This window comes from Triturus cristatus, chromosome 11 (genome assembly GCF_964204655.1).
Source record: "Triturus cristatus chromosome 11, aTriCri1.1, whole genome shotgun sequence".
Classification (NCBI taxonomy): domain Eukaryota; kingdom Metazoa; phylum Chordata; class Amphibia; order Caudata; family Salamandridae; genus Triturus; species Triturus cristatus.
In genome coordinates, this window is record NC_140594.1 from 1,018,205,569 (window position 1) to 1,018,225,908 (window position 20,340).

Sequence of the window (20,340 nt, forward strand, 5' to 3'; positions counted from 1 at the left end):
TACATAAAAAATTTGAATTTAAAATATAACACCTAAAACATTGAGTAATTAACAATCTATTAGTACATTGACTTACAATAAAAAATAAATTAACAATAAATTAAACATATTTCTAAATAAAATAACTTCTCACTCTGCCCCTCCTACGAACACAAACCTCTACAACAATATAAATCACCAATACCATTAATAAAATCCTTTAAAACTACAAACTGCAGTTTTAAAAATTAAAAACAATTACACCAACAATACTAACACCTAAAATTAATATATATTACAGCTAAAACACTTTAAAAAAATTAAAAAATGATATGTTTACAACTATATCGACTGAAAATGTGTTTAAATCAACAATATTCTTAAAAACATCTAACTTACCAACACAACAATATTCTTGACAACGATAGTCTATACCACATTATTTTTCGTATCCCGATATTTGTTTCCGTTATTTATGAGTCCCGATATTTTGAACTCAATATTTTGTCCAAACATTCCTCAAATACCCAAGAATTGTTGCGCTTGGACAATACCCCTTTGTCATAGCATTTAGAAGTACACTGCCCTCCATGAAGACTTACTTAGCAGAAAATAACAGTCTATCAAAGGTTTCCTTAAGGCCAGATGTGGGATATTTAATCTTATTCTTTTAACTGCATGGCTGATTAAAAATGTGAAGTCTTGGGTGCCTCTCAGAAGAGTCTCGTATGTTTTGAATCATCCGGTTTGCAACCCATAATTTTCCTACAAATAATATTGCCAGTGTTCATGGCAGCAGAAAGGGGGTTTTCAGTGTGTAGTGTGTAGAATTTTTATACCTGCGGTGTGTTCGCTCACCCATTTCATGGAGACTGCAGGGACAGGAGTGTGAGGAAATGAATCTGTTGAAAGCACTCTGACAAAAGTTAGTTATTAATTTGTGAAGGTGGTACTCTTACAAACATAATAAACACACTTGAAATACATGTCTTAGCACCATTCTAAGAGAAACTCCGCTCAACCCCTAGTAGCTGTGGCAAAAGAAGCAGACAATTACCCAGAGAAAAAACACTATCCAATTCAAATATCAATTTTACAAATAGAAGCTAATGAAATAAGCAAAAGACGCCGAATTAATTACAATTTGATAATGGGGAAAGGATATTTTTTTTAGTTTATTTAGGCAAAAACATCAAAAAAGCATAAAGCGCCAACCAATGGAAACTATCAATTTGGGCTTACCAGGAGCTAAGCATGATTTCAGGTGGACTGCAATAGTAACTGAAGCAGGCCACGCTGTCATAGCTTTTAGTTTAGGGCTTAATACAAGGTTCTGCTAAACCAGGTAGCAACACAGCAACAAGTGGAAAATCATGCTTTCAATCCAACAAGAGTTTGTGCACCCTGGAGAAGCCTCAGTGCTTTGTCCTAGTCCCAGTCATCATTTGTCTCAATTTTCTCCCTCTGCTGGGAAAGTTTCTCTGGTCTTGTCAGAAGACATCAGTTTTTCTGGGTAGAAGTCTAGACACCAGGCCTGATTACTAGGGCCTTTCGATAGTGGTTTTTGACAGTCTTAATCTACCTGTATATGTTGGCAAGAGGTCTACCCCTTGACCCTTGGAGACCTGCTCTAATCCCTGGGTGCCAGAAGGTGGCAGGAATCCGTGATCCATCATCTTCCTGCAGTCTGAAAGAGCAGTGCAATAGTGCTACATGAGTAGTAGTAGGAGTCTTTTGAGGATGTGTTGGTCAAATTCCAGTCATATCCTGTTCACTAACCACTATCTGGGAAATTGCCAACACCCAATCCTGACTACTATATCACAGAATCCTCACCTCTATGCTCAGTTTTACCTCTCTTGATGTATTGAAAACCTTCCCAAAGTCCCTTGAGCCAAGATTATTTCCACAGTCCTCTACACGAAAGAGGTCTAGTCCATCCCATAGCCAATTCCCAATGTAGAAAAAGGGTCTTCTCCCAGTCAGGGACAGAACTGGGTTTCCCTCCTTCTGGGATAAAGCTAGAAAGGCTAAACTGCCCTTGAAATGAATGGCAGTATTTCATGATAACTCTATTTAACATATCCGAGTCAAAGGAAGAATAGTGAAAGATTCCTTTTGTTCTTCCAGCTGTTCCTGGTTCTCTTGGAAGCCTAATCTGTGCTAAGTTACACTAGCTAACAGCCCCACTGCCTTCTTTCTGCCAGAGGCCAAGCAATTGCCTTCCAGGTGAAGGTTCATTAACAAGTCATCCCAGGGTGTGTTTTAGTCCTCTGGAGAAGAGCTGACAGTCAAACCAGTTCCAAACTGGTTTTCTTTCAGTTGGTACAAAGTACACTTTTTTAAAATTACTTTTATACTAAAGTTATTAAAGCTCTAATTTCGCCTTTGGAATAGATTTTTGAAACTGAAATAAAAATACAATTAAACATTTCTATAGCATGTGCCATACCTAAATATGGATAACAAATTTTACTTCTATCTAGGTTTCAACAGAATATAATTAGTTTGGGGGAATCATTTACTTTGAGAGCACACTATTCCCAATGGGTAGTACACAACATTTTTATATATTGAGCACCAAGCCCTATGGATTAACACTCTATATATAGTGGTGACTTGGCTAATATACAAATGCTGGTTTTCCTATATGTCGAAGACACTTTTTCCCTGCCATTTGTAAATGTAGTACTTTTATACTTCAACCTGGCCAGAGCACAGGGGTTCTCCCTCAAGCCATATATTGATGTCATGTGTGTGGGTGATGTAAAAACACACTGCATTCCAGTTAAGGCATCATTAAACTTCCATGCCATTTGTGTGATGTCTTTAACAGATGGCAAGTTAAATACAACAACTTGGTGAAACCAATTTTACAGTATAGTTTTAGTGAGAAAACACAGGCACTGAGTCAGTAAACTGCAATGCCACAGAGCATAGAGTCATAATACTAGCAAAATTGAGACCACAAAAAGGCACACATCAGGGTGACAAAATATAAAAGGCAGATCTCCTACATACTTTATGAAGGATGTAGTATCTTCACCTTTTGCCCCACCTCCATGATGCCTGATGTGAGTAATGAATTCAGCATAGTATTATCTATACCCGCGGCTAATTCATTGGTCAAAATATTAACATAAGTTGTCTCCAGAAAATGTAAAACATGTGTGGGCTGTTCCCTGTAGCTCTTGTTTTAATTATGATCTGCCTGTTTTTATCCCCTCACATCTGGACATCCCCCATGAAAGCAGTGTTCAAGAAGAGGTATTGACATTGCATTGTTTAATTCCACAGTACAAGACCTGAGAAACTCATGTTTTCATAGGAAGATAACTACTGTTTGCTCATTTCAACACTTACTATTGGCATCCTTTTTCACAGGCCACTATTCCCATCTTCCACAAAGGTCTTCACTTGTCGAGAAGAATAAGGAATGGGCAAGGAGCTTCAATTGCAAAAATGTCTGATTTTTTTAAAGTAGTTGCCTAGGATTACAGGAAATTGCAACAAGTTTTCAAAGGAGCATATTTCTCTAGATGTACCAGAATAACATTGTGGAATTCTATTGTGTCACAATTTCAGCTTGTTGGGAAACCTGCAATGCCCGCATACTGGAGTCTTGGATTTCATCTTAGTCGATGGGGTTACAAAAATCTTAACGAAGTGAAAGATGTGGTCCAGCGGAATCGAGACATTGGATTGCCCTGTGTAAGTGAGGCTCGAATGCAACTTAATTTATGTGTTTACAAGTCATGTTCTTTTCTTTTTTAAATATTGACTTAAACGTTATTCAGAAATAGAAAATGCCAGGGATGTTTTGTAACCAAATGTAACTGTCCATTTTAAATGTACTCTTCTGATTTCAGCTATGGCTGAGTGAATGTAATCTTTAATAATTACTACCTGTTGGAATTACGCCCACCCATATAATGGATCCAGGGGTTATAGAGGCAATACAAACTCTGGGCCAACCCTTTTCTTTATATTTTGCAATCCCTTTTTCCTTCTAAGCCACCTCTGCTACTTCTATTTTTGGCAACATTAATGTGTTCCATGCCCACGGTTGCTGCTTTCTCTTGTATATATTTAGAAGTTTTTTTGAGCAGGTAAAGACTAGTTGTGGTGCTGACAACTCTGAATATGGGTATCTTGATTCAAACTACATCTTCTGCTACAAATTGTGAGACTGTGGTCAAATCACTTGATTAACCTTTGCTTCATGTTCATGATCTTGCATTGTTTCCTGGTATCCCTTAATGTGCAACACTGGTGCGCACTTGATCAGTTTTTACTACATAAATACCACTGTACATATAGAGAGATTGCTTCTGAGTCTAATGTAAAATAGTTTGCTTCTGAGGATTAAGTGATCTCTCCAACTAAGGGCTCTCTTCTCAACCTGTAGCACATTTCCATAGGTTCTCATCCAAGGAAAGGTCAGCAAGGTTGGTCCTCTTTTCCCATCTATATCAAAATGGCTCACAGAATAGTGAACAATTGTTTCCCTAATCTTTTCTCCAAGTTAAAAATTCTTCTCATTTTTTTCCTCAGACCTCAATGAGCTAAGTAATTTAACAGCTGGTTGGCAGAATGGCGTGTAGAAAAATATCCCCTGACATAAATATAAAAAATATAATCTCCTAAGTATCATTTAGAAATATGTCATTTGACTGGTTGTAGATATTCTGTTATCAACATTCAATGGGTGACACTTTTGTGGAAATATAGAACTCAATATATATAGCAGATGATATCCTGATATCAGTATTCTGGCACCTCACCCTCTTGTCTTGAAGCTCTTTTCTTTTTTCTGTCTTTGTCCAAGTGTGGTTTCCTCAGGACAGATTAATAAAGTTCTCACACACTGCAGTGCAGTGCAGGAGCCAATGCTACTGCAAGGTGGTGCTTGAGAGGGAAAGAGCAGCCCATAAAATATCTACTGAGATGTGGCACAATCCTGTTCTCTCTCCCAGTGTAGAACCACAATCAGGCTGCCTAGAGCCATAGGAATACCTTTGTCACACAGTGCAAAGGAGTGTGTGCGATGTCTGGCATAGGCTTTGTACTGTGAATTTACCTTTCCAGTTCAAAGTGATAAGATTAGACAACTATAAAGCATTTCCCAGTTTGCATGTGTGCTACACAATGCAGCATCCATGAAAAGTCTGAAAAGTTTGGAGAAATAAAAACATTTCTCCTTTTTAACACCAGTGTCAAAGATGCATTATTTTCTGGTGCAGAACCCAATATACAAATGTTAGTAGATAGGGTTTTCAATGACAAACCATGGCGGGTTGCATGGGAATGCCCATGTTCCACCCTTGAGAAGTCCCAGAGGCACAAAACAGTGGAAAGCAGCACAGTAGTTACTTTGTATTACGTAAGGATACTTCCCAGCACAAATACAATTTTGTGCCAGAAAATAAATCTCAAATATTTTGTGCTGATGTTCATCACTTTGGAGTCATAAACCAGGCACCAAATGTTAGTAAATCTACCACCCAATCTTCCGTCAAGTTTCTGAATTATTTATAGTGCTCTGCATTTGTTGCAATTAAATATGTAAACTGACTGAGGTTTTGTTTGTTCTTTTACTGAGTGGAAATAATAATATCTGTCCTCCTGAGTGTGGCTACTTCATGTTTTCATTGTGTGGAAAGGAATTGAATTCTCACATTCCCTCAGAAATACAGTAGCTATTTTTAAAGAGATTGGTTCCCTATTTGGGGTCCACTGAAAAAATACTTTTTCTTTCACAAAAACTACCCAACCTTCCAACGCATGTATACACATACATGGCACACAAGGAGTGTTCACATCAGGCCATGACAATGGACATAAAAAGAACATTTGCTTTTACGTGGACATATACAGTTGGAAAGAGTCTAAAGAAAACAGGAGCACTTTAAGAGCAGTTCATGGCTGATACCCTTGCAATGACAACGGGCGGGGGCCGGTCCAAACATAACAATATTCCTCATGTACATTTTTAAAGCCTTTTCCGAGCTGGTATTTATTCAAAATGAGAAAGAATGCGGCATTTGTATGTGCATGGAGAAAGGGTATCATATTGATATGATAAAAAAGCTCATTTGGACAAATGGGCTGCCGGGAAATGCATGAGAAGTTATGGCATCATGGTCCATCATCTCAGAAATTCTTACTGTTCTCTGCTGAAAGTATTTGGTTTTTCTAGATATCGAATCATAACATTCTCTGTGTTACATTTTCAGGATGTCCAGTTCACAGATATCGATTACATGGAGGGCAGGAAAGATTTCACAATTGACAAAGTGAACTTTGATGGACTCCCACAATTTGCAGACGATTTGCACGTTCATGGTCAGCGACACATCATCATTCTGGTAATTCTTCCCCATAAAGATTTCAAATTGCAGCAATGTCTAATTTAATAGGAAAACATGTTCAATGTGATTTGATTTCTTTTTTTCATTAGGACCCTGCTATTTGTACACAACCTCTCATCAATGGTCCATATGAAGCTTACGATCGCGGCACCGCACTTGGTGTGTGGGTAAACATATCAGATGGAAAAACGCCACTCATTGGAGAGGTAAGCATTAAACTGCTCCCCGTTCAACTTTAGATACATACATTTCTAATGTTAAATAAGATAGGATTGATAGTCTGTGGGTAGATTTCCACAATGAATCTGGAGGTGTGAAATAGCATATCACATCATATATGAGATCCCAAGAATGGCCATATTAATATTCAGATTGAATATTAGCTGGAAAGGGAAGCAATCCATAGGCCATTGAATCTGACAGTTCAAAATGATAGTGTGTTTTTTTATGACTTCAGAGAAGTGCATTTCAGAGTCTGGTAATATAGCATTGCTTGTTGGGAAGAATGTAAAAGACGTGGACTTCAGAGTGAATCAACTGTAATATATTTTGTGTTTGGTGTGAAAAATCCTTGATAATGTCAAGGTTATCAGCATATCTCAATCAATCAATCAGCATTTGTATAGTGCAACACTGTCACCCCTAGGGGTATTTGGGTACTGTGAGTGCAAAGTCTCAGTTGAAAAGCCAGGTCTTAAGTTTATCACAGATTTTGTGAATTGCTTGAAGTTAAAGGACCAAGGACCACCTCCCCAGAAAGATAAATTGATTATTTTCCTGGTCTAAGGCATATCAATTACAGCTGCTGTTGCTGATGTTCTAGAACTCATCAATCACAGCGGCACCAACAAAGTTGATATTCAACCCGATGCTGGTAATTATCATCAAACTAGGTAAGTTACAGAGCCTCACACATGTGGTAAATAATTTAATTACCGGGACTTAATTTGATACAGAACATAATAAAAATAGCTCAGTAAATAAGAGGCAGAATCCGTGGTATTAGAGGTTCGGAATGGGTTTTATTCTAATGGACGATTTCGAAATCGTGGCCTCCAAGTTCCATCACCACGGAGGTTCAGGAAGTGAAGTACATACATTATTGATAATTATTCACTTTTATACAATAGGCATTACAGTGAAGTAAATGCAAGAGGCGTAACAATTGATAGCAAAGATAACATTTCACATGCGTAGCTGAAAGAGGCGTAATTGGGAGTAACAAGGAAACGTCATTGGTTGTGATGTCACATATGGGTGGACCTATGAAATAATTTCGCAATGTCAGCAGAAATACTTGGCAGAGATGCGCGCGCAGCAGTATGACGTGTGATTGACGTGCAACTAGGGGGTGAAGGGGACTTGACATTTAGCTCTACATGTGGCGACAGAAGTCTGGAGGGTCAAGTCAACCTAATCCCAAATCATATCTAACATCCTATGTTTAAAGAACTATGTTATCCAGAAGGGAGGTCTCTGAGAGTAGAATCTTATTCTATACTGACTATACTGACTGTTAGTGCGTATACAAGCGTCTAAGTGTCTACACTAGGTGCGAGGGCAGGAATCTTCCATAGTAACAGGGCTATGAATTACTTGCATGAAGACAGAGAAGCCGGGCCGTTGCTCGGTAGCTGGAAGAATGTTTACTTAAACTACTAGACAGGAATGCATTGGGCAGGGAACGGAGCAGATAATTTCGAAGGTGAAATACAGTTTCTTGGCAGGCAACAGGCTGATGTCAGGCTTCGTGAGCCGCGCAGGTAATGAGACAAAGTTCATGGTCACAGATGCAGGCTCAGGCTGGAGCTTCAGAGGCAGAAAGCAAGAAAAGCTTGATGACAGAATCAGGGCCTACTTGCCTGGACTGTAAAATGGCATAAGTGAACCATATAAAGGCGGTGGCCTTTTGTACTTAGGAATGGAATATCCGGCCTATTCATGGCGGATCTGAAAGAGGACATGTTAACGGTGGACGCACATGTGTTTGCGTCTTCATAACTGGAACTGGAGGGAACATACATGTACTTGTAACATGCACATAGAACCGTTGGGGTCCAAGATAGGGGACATAACTGACCAGAAAAATCCATATTTCCACATTCCCTCCTTGTCCCCTACTTGCCCGTCAAGAGATATCAATCTTCATTAATCCATTGATCTGTTCATATAGCATCATTTGTTCTTCTTTCTTATTCCGGGATCTTGAACGAAAATCTTGATGTGGAATACACGATGTGGCACACAGACCACAAATCGCTGGTCCACATTGCAGGCATAGACAGCAACTGAATAGTATGAGAAGGCCAATACCTAGGAAGGATAGAACTCTCCATCCCCAGGCTGATAACACGCTCCAAAACCAACCGGACCAAGTCCAAGTGCCTGGATTCTGGTGTATCTGGCTTACAATCTTATGAAGGCGAGTTATAGCTTTATATACAGATGGCGAATTTTCTGGTATGAATACGCAGCAACTTGATCCGATGACCCTACAAGCTCCGCCCCTATCGGCCAGGATGACGTCAAGGACAAGACGATTTTGAAGCACAACAATCCGCATAGCAGACTGTTCTTCTGTTAAATTGCCTAAGGCGGAAATAGTTTCGTTCACTACTGCTTCAAGGGTTCTAGTTAATCTACGTATCAGCTTACTATTGGTAACGGTACCTATATAGGGAAAGAGACCTTTATTGAAATCTGTGTATTTTTCCCATGCTGTTTCAGTGTAATCGACTATTGGGAGATCTCTCCTTTCTCTATTGTGTACTAAATGAGTATTTCTGTGATAATCAGGAGGAGCTAGAAAAACAGGTGGCAAAAGAAATCCAATGTAGCAGGTACCATCCCAATCTAGAGGCAAACGTACATATGCCGTCTGACCACATATAAAATAGGAATGGCGGGAAGCTCTAAATGTCGACTTGCCTTGATCACTGAATTCTATTACAGTGGTGCATCTACTATGGCCCATATGTATGGAACCATTCTTTCTTACACATAATTCACCTTTTACTGAAAATACTGACATGGCGGGCAAAATTGGAGTAGCTTCGGATTCGACATTTAGGATCATAAGATTAAGCGTAAAATTACCTAATCCATATACTTCATTTTCTAGATCAGTTCCTGTTCTCTTGGGAAGTCCCTCCTTGTTAGGGTAGCAGACTTTAAGTAAAACTAAGTTCAAATTTCCCCATACCCAGTTGTCTTGATAAACTGCAGAATTTGAATCTATGGAATTAATTAAACTAAACCATGCTCCACAGGAGCCGTTGTGTGTGAACGGGTATGGAAAAAGAGGTAGAATTCCTTTATAATTCTGATAGGGAGGGAGTCGGCCACATATCCAACAATTTGTAGCATTGCTAACCTGATGGGAATGATGTAACATACTAATAAAAGTGTTATTGCGCAGCGCAAATCTATACGATAATTCATGCGGGGGTAGGTCACTAAAAGAATGTTCAGCAGTAACATTATAAACATGTCTAGAAATAGGATAATATATGTGCAACAATATACTTGCAGTAATTATTAAGAAACTTAGGAAAAACAAAATTAATAACGTCACTGTGCAATGACTACGCAGTGATTTACAGTACGCCTGTCGTTTCAACATTTTTCGGGTGCATTCTCTATTCAGGTCCAAGGGATACATGTCAGAGACAATTCAACCGCTTCACCTCGGAGAGGACTTAAACAATCAAATTGCTTGACTGATTGGACCTGAGTTTTAGTTTATAAAGTTCGGAATTACTCTTTTCAACAAAAGGAAGTTTTGAGTCAATGGGTGAAGACACACGAGGTGTGGTATTCACATCCGCTGGTAGTCCATGAAATTTCTTGATATGACTTGAATGTATCCAGCCTTTTCTGCCCTCGATCTTCACGGCTGTCCTTGTGGTGAGCAAGACCAATTTCGGTGACTTCCACCTAGGATCCAGCTGAGTCTTTCGATCAAAGTTCCTCACTAAAACGAGATCCCCTGGAATTACGTCATGGGGTTTCACCTCAGTGTTGTCAGGAAAGGCTGCAGCTACCTGTGAACGACAAGATTGTAGTGCAGACATCAAGGAAGCCAAATAATCTGTCAGCATATTACAGTCAATATCAGTTATTTTACGTGGTATAGGCGTCCCCCACATATTTGGTGGTCTGCCAAAGATCACCTCATACGGGGATAGCCCTGTTCGAGAGTGTGCTACCATTCTCATGTAAAAGAGTGCAACTGGTAATGCTACTACCCAGTCGACACCTTTTTCCCTGCATATTTTGGACAATCTAATTTTCAGGGTCTGATTATGTCTTTCCACGAGACCTGCTGCCTCGGGGTGTCGGACACAGTGGAATTTCCACTGATAGCCTAACAAAAGTGAAACGTGTTTCATGAGTTCGGATGAGAACGGCTGGCCGTTATCTGAGTAGACAGCACGTGGTAAACCGTATCGTGGGAAGAATTCTCGAACTAACTGTTTGGCAGTAGTCGGGGCAGTGTAATTTGAAACCGGGTATGCCTCTGTCCAACGGGAAAGAGCACAGACAACTACAAGAACATATTTGAATCCTCGACATCGTTCCATCTGGATATAATCCATCTGAAGGATTTCAAAAGGGTGATCAGGAGGCTGAAATCCACCCTGCTCTACGGGAACGCTTTTCCTGGGTTAAACTGGCAACAGATCATACAGGTACGAACTTTTTGTTTAGCTGCTGCTCGTAAATGTTTATTGAACCAAATGTGTTGGATGCTGTCTAGCATAGCTTTTTCTCCTAGATGTGCTGGACTATGTATAGTGTTAATAATAACTTGGACCATTGAATCAGGAAGGAACCATACAGATTTTTCCTTCGTCATCCATCCTTGGTCCGTTTGAATCCCTCCTAATTCAGTCCATTTCCTTATTTCGTCTGGAGTAGCATGTGTCTGTATGTCAATTACATCAAGAGCGGGATCCTTAACCATCATGCAATGTGTTGGTGTCTGGACTATTGTCTTTGTCATGTCGGATGTTTGAGTTTGAGCAGTCTGTTTAGCTGTTCTATCAGCTAGATCATTGCCTTGAGAAATGATATCAGTAACTTTCGTATGAGCTTTACATTTCATAATTGATATTGCAGTGGGTAGATGTATTGCATCTAATAAGGCATGGATGAGGGGTCCGTGCTGAATGTGGGCACCGTGAGAAGTTAAATAACCTCTCTCTCGCCACAGCACGCCGAAGTCATGTACAACTCCGAATGCATAACGTGAGTCAGTGTATATGTTGACTTTTTTATTTGCGGCTTGAATACAGGCTTGTGTCAGAGCGACGAGCTCTGCTGCTTGAGCGGACAAAGTATTTATACAATTTGTTTCAATGATTTCAGTGTCTGTTGTGACTGCGTAAGCGGCCACTAACTCTCCTGTACTTGTTCTCATACATGAACCATCTACATACAACGTCAGATCTGGGTCTGACAATGGGACATCTGTCAAGTCTTGTCTGGGTTTCGTCGTGATTGTAATAACGTCAATACAGTCATGAGCTAGTGGGTCTGTTCCGTTTACTGGTAACAGTGTGGCAGGATTCAATGTGTTACAACGTCTGATTTCTATATGTGGTTGGAACAATGTTAATTCATACCCTGTAAGTCGCGCTATAGTTAAGTGTTGTGTCTGTGTGCGGTTCAAGAGAACCTCTACTGCATGTGGTACTTGAACTATCAATGGATGTCCTAACACTATGGCATCGCTTTGTCTTATTGCTAAAGCTGTTGCTGCCACTGATTTCAGGCACGCAGGCAGAGCCTGAGCTACGGGATCTAATGTACTAGAAAAATAAGCACACGGTTTGTGTGATCCTGCTTGTTCCTGTGTGAGTACTGACAAGGCAGTACCTTCTCGTTCTGTAACAAAGAGTGTAAAATGTTTTCTGTAACATGGTGTTGCTAAAACAGGTGCTTGGCATAGAGCTTTCTTTAAGCTTTCAAAAGCTAGTGTGTGTTCCTGAGTCCAAGGGAGGACAGTCGATGTGGCTGCCTCCTGTGTTGTTAATTGAATGAGTGGTTTTGCTAGAAATGCATACTGAGGGATCCACTGCCTACAATATGAAGTGAGGCCTATAAAAGCCCGCACCTCCTTTTGTGTCTTGGGTATAGGCATGTTAGCTATTAACTGAATGCGGTCGGGTGTAAGCTGCCTTCCCTCCTTGGACAGCGAGTGTCCAAGATAAACAACTCGCTGGACACAGAATTGCAGCTTAGAAGGGGACACCTTGTGCCCCCTTTCAGCTAGAAATTGTAAAACTGTCAGTGATGCTTTCTCACATTCAGGTTCGCTTCTGGCGGTGATCAGCAGATCATCGACATATTGAAGCAGGGCAGTGTTTACTGGCATGTGGATACTGTCGAGTTCTCGTTTCAGTGCTTGGCTATAGATGCTGGGGCTTTCTGTAAATCCTTGAGGTGCGCGTGAGAATTTAAAGCTACGTCCATTTAAACTAAATCCGAACAAGTATTGGCTTTCCGGATCTATAGGGACGCTGAAAAAGGCATTTTTGAGATCAATTACAGTAAAGAATGTTGCTTCAGGATCAATAGCTGTCAGTAATGACGAGATATCTGGGACCACAGGGAATTGTGGCATAATGCATTTGTTCAATTCGCGCAGATCAATAACCAATCGATATACTGGCGGGGCCTTCGGATCTGTTCGTTTAAGAATCGGAATTATCGGTGAATTACATACATTGGAGTCTGTTTCTACAACCACTCCTTGGGCAATGAGCTCGTCAATGATTTGTAGTAAAGCCACTACAGCATCTGGTGGTAACTTGTATTGTCGCATTCGTGGTAGTACCACTCCTGCCTTTAGTGTCACTCGATATGGTGTAATATTCATGCAACCAACGTCAGTAGGGCCTTGTGCCCATAGATGTGTAGGTAAAGTCTGCAGTCGGGGATCCATGTCTCGAGACACATAATGACCTTTGAAATCACGTAAAAACAATCTTACTCCTTCCGGAGAACAACATATTATAGCTCCTAGAGCTTTCAGTGTTTTTATACCTAACAAGTTTTCTGGACATGATTTAGTAAGCAACAAATCTGTAGTTCTGGTCAAGGGTCCTATCGTCAGTGGAAGAGGCTGTGATACTTCGTTAACAATAGGTTTTCCTGAAAAACCAAGGGAAATATTCTGTGAGCCTGAGAGGGGTGCCCCTGGAACTTCACTACGTTTTATGGTTGTTCGACTTGCCCCTGTATCTAGTAGGAATTTTCTATCTTGGCCTAATAATTCACTATGTACATAAGGTCCTTCTTGGTCTACAGGGACCTCGATAAGGGGTAAGTCGACTTCCCTCTCTAGGCTGGTTCATGCGTATCGTTGATAATCAGGGTAGTCGTACTGTGCAGTCTGGTACAGCTGTCGTGTCGTGGTTTGTGTGGCAGCAACAGGCAGCGCTGGTGCAGCTGGCACAAACTGTATAGACTGTTGTGGAGCTGGCATGGACTGTGCATGCTGCGGTGCTCCTTGTTCATTCTGATCCTGTCTAGGTGGCCGTGGTCTTTCTTTTGTAATACCTGTGGCGATATTACGCTTCAGGACTGGACAATCGTGTATATAATGACCTGGTTGTTTACAGTAGTTGCATGTCCCTTTTACAGGTCCTGCTGATTCACCGGAATGTGTCGTACCCTTTTTATGTCCTTCAGCTGGAACTGTCTGGGAGACTAGCATTTTCATTTTCGTGTCTTTCATGCGTCTTTGTTCATGATCTTGTTCCTCTCTAATTCTATTATGATGATACTGTAACATTTGTAACATTTGTGATGGGGTATTACCTTGCCAGGTACTCTCGAATTTTAATACTCTATTCTTCACTTGGGGCAAGGAATTTTCAACTAATTTTGTCACAAACAGATGTGGGTATGACTCGCTACTTGCTTTTATACCACTATTTATACCAAAACATTTTTCGAATCGGGCATAGAAATCACTAGTGTCTTCATCTTGCTTTTGTTTACAGGCTGAGATTGCACCCCAGTCTTCCTTTTTCGTGGTTAATAAACGTGGCAGTACCTGAACTAGTAAACCTGGTAGTGCTTTAGTTTTGTCCCCAAGCCCCGAACCTGGACCTCGGGCCTTTTCTTCATTTTCTAATGCTGTCCAGTCTATCTTTTGGTCTCCCACCTCCCACTCTTTTTCCTTGAGTTTTTCATAAATGCCAGCAGGCATCAATACCTTTAATATTGTCATAATGTCGGGATAGGTATACTCTCCCATGAGTAACATGTCTTTAATTTCTCGGTGGAAACCCGCTGGGTCTTTGTCATGACTGGGTACCACTTTCTTCATTTCCAACAATTCTATTTTTGATATGGGCGTATATACATATACACGTTTAAACTGATTGTCCTCGCCCTTTATTGGGTGCACTTCTCGTAAGGGATTCTGTCTGTCCATGTAATACATCGGTCTTTCCTTGATGGCCAGTGAATCATGTTCTGGATATACAAAAAGAATGTACTGCTTTCTGGATTCTAGTATTTCCTTAATTAACTTAGTACCTGAACCTTTCCATCTATTCATGAGTAATTCAGTCAATATATCAGGTAAGGGACTAGGATCTGAATGTTGGCTTTTATATAGTATAAGAAGTTGTTGAATCATATAAATCCCAGCTAAACGCTGTTCATCTGGGGTGAGATTCAAAAATGTGTGTGCTACTGTATCATCATCATACTTTCCGGGACTGTCAACCCAATGAACGGCTGACCTGGCTAATTCTTGTTCATCCATAGAATCGAGAAAATGATAACCCCTTCGTTCTCGGAGTAATTTGTCAGTGGCTTGGAACGAATGCTCGGGGGACTTTATATTTATTATAGGTGTTTGGAAATTCCTGTTATTATCTGGGCATATCAGACGTATCGGGTCAGTAAAACATCTAGTACTATTACAAGATCTTCCTCTACCTACATAGGCTATGGTTTCTGACTGTCCTGTGGGCAGTCCTGATCCTTCCCCCTCGCTTTGTTCGAACTGGTCTACCGCTAATCTCTCTTCGTGTAGGCGTTCTATTTCTTTACGGATCTTTCGGCACATGGCTATTATACAGTTTTGCTTATCATGTCTCCCTTCTGATATATTCTGGCTCCATCTGGTAAGAATTTGCATTGCTTCCGGGTCTACCCCCGGTCGGTCTTGATTTCTGATCACACAATTTATGAGGAAACGTAACAGTTCCCCCTGTATTTCCACTTTCTGGTATTCCATAGCTCTGTTAATACATTCAGAATCTCGCCCTGTTTGGACAAAATGATATATATTATCTAGATGCATAGTCATTCCTGGTAACTTCCCTAAATACACCGCGGCTCGTCTGATACGTAATGATGCCAGGATCATTTCGTCCTCTTTGCCGGGCACAGGGTCATATCTACAATCTATAAGAAGTTCCTTAAGCGTGCGTGCATTTATGAGTTTGGGGGTACGTGGATGTGCTGACTCCTGAAAAGTAAGTTTATTTATTCTGGGTGGCGTAGAAAAAATATTAGTAGCACCTCCAGTAGCCCCGTCTGGGGTATCGGGCGTGAAAGGATTCGTTGAATGCGATACAGCAACTATAGGTGTGGACACAGCTATAGAAGTAGCTGTAGGAGCAGATGTGGAAACGGACGTGCTTGCTGGAACTTGTGCCAGGATTTGTTGTTGTAAAGATACAGATACAGGATCTTGGCGTTGAACCTCCCCGGCCGACGGTCTATGTGGGGCGGGGTTAGCATACTCTGGAGCTGCGTCATCTAAATATGAGGAAAGAAAAACATCTTCTGCGGTTCTAGGATGCCCTTTGGGATGTACCTTTATTGGAAATAATGGGGGTGGCAAGTCTTTTGGTATCGGGCAGAGGTGCGGGCTTTTTGGTATCCCCGCAGTAGCCTTAGGTAATCCCTCGGCCAGAAGGGGATACATACCCTTCATAAGGGCATGTCTTTGTCTGTCTACTTGTTCTGATTTCACTCGTGTACCTTCTTCAATTAATAGATTTTCTCGGACTTCATTTGAATTCTCTTTACTCTTCTCTTCCTGTCTACGTGCTTTTTCTGTACGTCTATACGATTCTTTACGCCATAATTCAATGGCGTCTTTCTGTGACTGTCTGGCTTTCTTTTTCCATAACTCTTCCTCTACTTTCACGATGCACTCTGCATCCCAGGTCCCAGCTGCGGGCCACCTCTGACTTTCTGGTAATTCCTTAGTGTAGTCTACCCATAAATCAAGAAATAATATAGTGTCTAAGCCGTGTTTATGATACATGAAGTACCCTGGAGTGTCCCTAGGAGGAATAGGAACAGCTTCTTCGAGTACCCCTTTTCTAGTTGTGATCTGTCTTAATTTCGAAAAGAGCGGCATTTTGAGAACTGATCTGATACTTGATTTTGAACAAACTTAATACAATAAAAACACAATAATGAACAGTCATTCACACCACAGTATGCAGAAAATACTAACAAAACCTTTTGGGAAATGTCTAGCCTGACCACCACTTGGCTTTTATTTTACTGTGAGGGTGCATTAACCCCAATATGTGATTAGCCTAATTGTATATGTTAGTTTCCAGCCCAATGGGCTTGCAAGGCATACTTCAAGGGTGACTTATGATATAAAAACATAGGTCTTTCTTTCATAGCAAAGGCGGTCTTCTATACCATGTGTCAATACATTGCATTTAAGCTGCAGCCCAGCCAGAACAGTGATGCTCCTGGTAGACATATATATTTATAATTTCGAAGGTGAAATACAGTTTCTTGGCAGGCAACAGGCTGATGTCAGGCTTCGTGAGCCGCGCAGGTAATGAGACAAAGTTCATGGTCACAGATGCAGGCTCAGGCTGGAGCTTCAGAGGCAGAAAGCAAGAAAAGCTTGATGACAGAATCAGGGCCTACTTGCCTGGACTGTAAAATGGCATAAGTGAACCATATAAAGGCGGTGGCCTTTTGTACTTAGGAATGGAATATCCGGCCTATTCATGGCGGATCTGAAAGAGGACATGTTAACGGTGGACGCACATGTGTTTGCGTCTTCATAACTGGAACTGGAGGGAACATACATGTACTTGTAACATGCACATAGAACCGTTGGGGTCCAAGATAGGGGACATAACTGACCAGAAAAATCCATATTTCCACATTCCCTCCTTGTCCCCTACTTGCCCGTCAAGAGATATCAATCTTCATTAATCCATTGATCTGTTCATATAGCATCATTTGTTCTTCTTTCTTATTCCGGGATCTTGAACGAAAATCTTGATGTGGAATACACGATGTGGCACACAGACCACAAATCGCTGGTCCACATTGCAGGCATAGACAGCAACTGAATAGTATGAGAAGGCCAATACCTAGGAAGGATAGAACTCTCCATCCCCAGGCTGATAACACGCTCCAAAACCAACCGGACCAAGTCCAAGTGCCTGGATTCTGGTGTATCTGGCTTACAATCTTATGAAGGCGAGTTATAGCTTTATATACAGATGGCGAATTTTCTGGTATGAATACGCAGCAACTTGATCCGATGACCCTACAAGCTCCGCCCCTATCGGCCAGGATGACGTCAAGGACAAGACGATTTTGAAGCACAACAATCCGCATAGCAGACTGTTCTTCTGTTAAATTGCCTAAGGCGGAAATAGTTTCGTTCACTACTGCTTCAAGGGTTCTAGTTAATCTACGTATCAGCTTACTATTGGTAACGGTACCTATATAGGGAAAGAGACCTTTATTGAAATCTGTGTATTTTTCCCATGCTGTTTCAGTGTAATCGACTATTGGGAGATCTCTCCTTTCTCTATTGTGTACTAAATGAGTATTTCTGTGATAATCAGGAGGAGCTAGAAAAACAGGTGGCAAAAGAAATCCAATGTAGCAGGTACCATCCCAATCTAGAGGCAAACGTACATATGCCGTCTGACCACATATAAAATAGGAATGGCGGGAAGCTCTAAATGTCGACTTGCCTTGATCACTGAATTCTATTACAGTGGTGCATCTACTATGGCCCATATGTATGGAACCATTCTTTCTTACACATAATTCACCTTTTACTGAAAATACTGACATGGCGGGCAAAATTGGAGTAGCTTCGGATTCGACATTTAGGATCATAAGATTAAGCGTAAAATTACCTAATCCATATACTTCATTTTCTAGATCAGTTCCTGTTCTCTTGGGAAGTCCCTCCTTGTTAGGGTAGCAGACTTTAAGTAAAACTAAGTTCAAATTTCCCCATACCCAGTTGTCTTGATAAACTGCAGAATTTGAATCTATGGAATTAATTAAACTAAACCATGCTCCACAGGAGCCGTTGTGTGTGAACGGGTATGGAAAAAGAGGTAGAATTCCTTTATAATTCTGATAGGGAGGGAGTCGGCCACATATCCAACAATTTGTAGCATTGCTAACCTGATGGGAATGATGTAACATACTAATAAAAGTGTTATTGCGCAGCGCAAATCTATACGATAATTCATGCGGGGGTAGGTCACTAAAAGAATGTTCAGCAGTAACATTATAAACATGTCTAGAAATAGGATAATATATGTGCAACAATATACTTGCAGTAATTATTAAGAAACTTAGGAAAAACAAAATTAATAACGTCACTGTGCAATGACTACGCAGTGATTTACAGTACGCCTGTCGTTTCAACATTTTTCGGGTGCATTCTCTATTCAGGTCCAAGGGATACATGTCAGAGACAATTCAACCGCTTCACCTCGGAGAGGACTTAAACAATCAAATTGCTTGACTGATTGGACCTGAGTTTTAGTTTATAAAGTTCGGAATTACTCTTTTCAACAAAAGGAAGTTTTGAGTCAATGGGTGAAGACACACGAGGTGTGGTATTCACATCCGCTGGTAGTCCATGAAATTTCTTGATATGACTTGAATGTATCCAGCCTTTTCTGCCCTCGATCTTCACGGCTGTCCTTGTGGTGAGCAAGACCAATTTCGGTGACTTCCACCTAGGATCCAGCTGAGTCTTTCGATCAAAGTTCCTCACTAAAACGAGATCCCCTGGAATTACGTCATGGGGTTTCACCTCAGTGTTGTCAGGAAAGGCTGCAGCTACCTGTGAACGACAAGATTGTAGTGCAGACATCAAGGAAGCCAAATAATCTGTCAGCATATTACAGTCAATATCAGTTATTTTACGTGGTATAGGCGTCCCCCACATATTTGGTGGTCTGCCAAAGATCACCTCATACGGGGATAGCCCTGTTCGAGAGTGTGCTACCATTCTCATGTAAAAGAGTGCAACTGGTAATGCTACTACCCAGTCGACACCTTTTTCCCTGCATATTTTGGACAATCTAATTTTCAGGGTCTGATTATGTCTTTCCACGAGACCTGCTGCCTCGGGGTGTCGGACACAGTGGAATTTCCACTGATAGCCTAACAAAAGTGAAACGTGTTTCATGAGTTCGGATGAGAACGGCTGGCCGTTATCTGAGTAGACAGCACGTGGTAAACCGTATCGTGGGAAGAATTCTCGAACTAACTGTTTGGCAGTAGTCGGGGCAGTGTAATTTGAAACCGGGTATGCCTCTGTCCAACGGGAAAGAGCACAGACAACTACAAGAACATATTTGAATCCTCGACATCGTTCCATCTGGATATAATCCATCTGAAGGATTTCAAAAGGGCGATCAGGAGGCTGAAATCCACCCTGCTCTACGGGAACGCTTTTTCCTGGGTTAAACTGGCAACAGATCATACAGGTACGAACTTTTTGTTTAGCTGCTGCTCGTAAATGTTTATTGAACCAAATGTGTTGGATGCTGTCTAGCATAGCTTTTTCTCCTAGATGTGCTGGACTATGTATAGTGTTAATAATAACTTGGACCATTGAATCAGGAAGGAACCATACAGATTTTTCCTTCGTCATCCATCCTTGGTCCGTTTGAATCCCTCCTAATTCAGTCCATTTCCTTATTTCGTCTGG

At 40.9% G+C, this 20,340-nt stretch overlaps 1 protein-coding gene across 3 annotated transcripts in view; it reads left to right on the forward strand.

Moving 5' to 3' along the window:
* Positions 1-20,340, forward strand: part of LOC146785847 (maltase-glucoamylase-like) — a 783,978-nt gene that overhangs the window by 220,535 nt on the left and 543,103 nt on the right. For all 3 annotated transcript variants that reach the window (XM_085635202.1, XM_085635203.1, XM_085635205.1), the window contains 3 exons: positions 3,565-3,690; positions 6,216-6,347; positions 6,440-6,556. In XM_085635202.1, the coding sequence (XP_085491328.1) occupies positions 3,565-3,690; positions 6,216-6,347; positions 6,440-6,556 (375 nt within the window). The remainder of the gene's footprint in view (positions 1-3,564; positions 3,691-6,215; positions 6,348-6,439; positions 6,557-20,340) is intronic.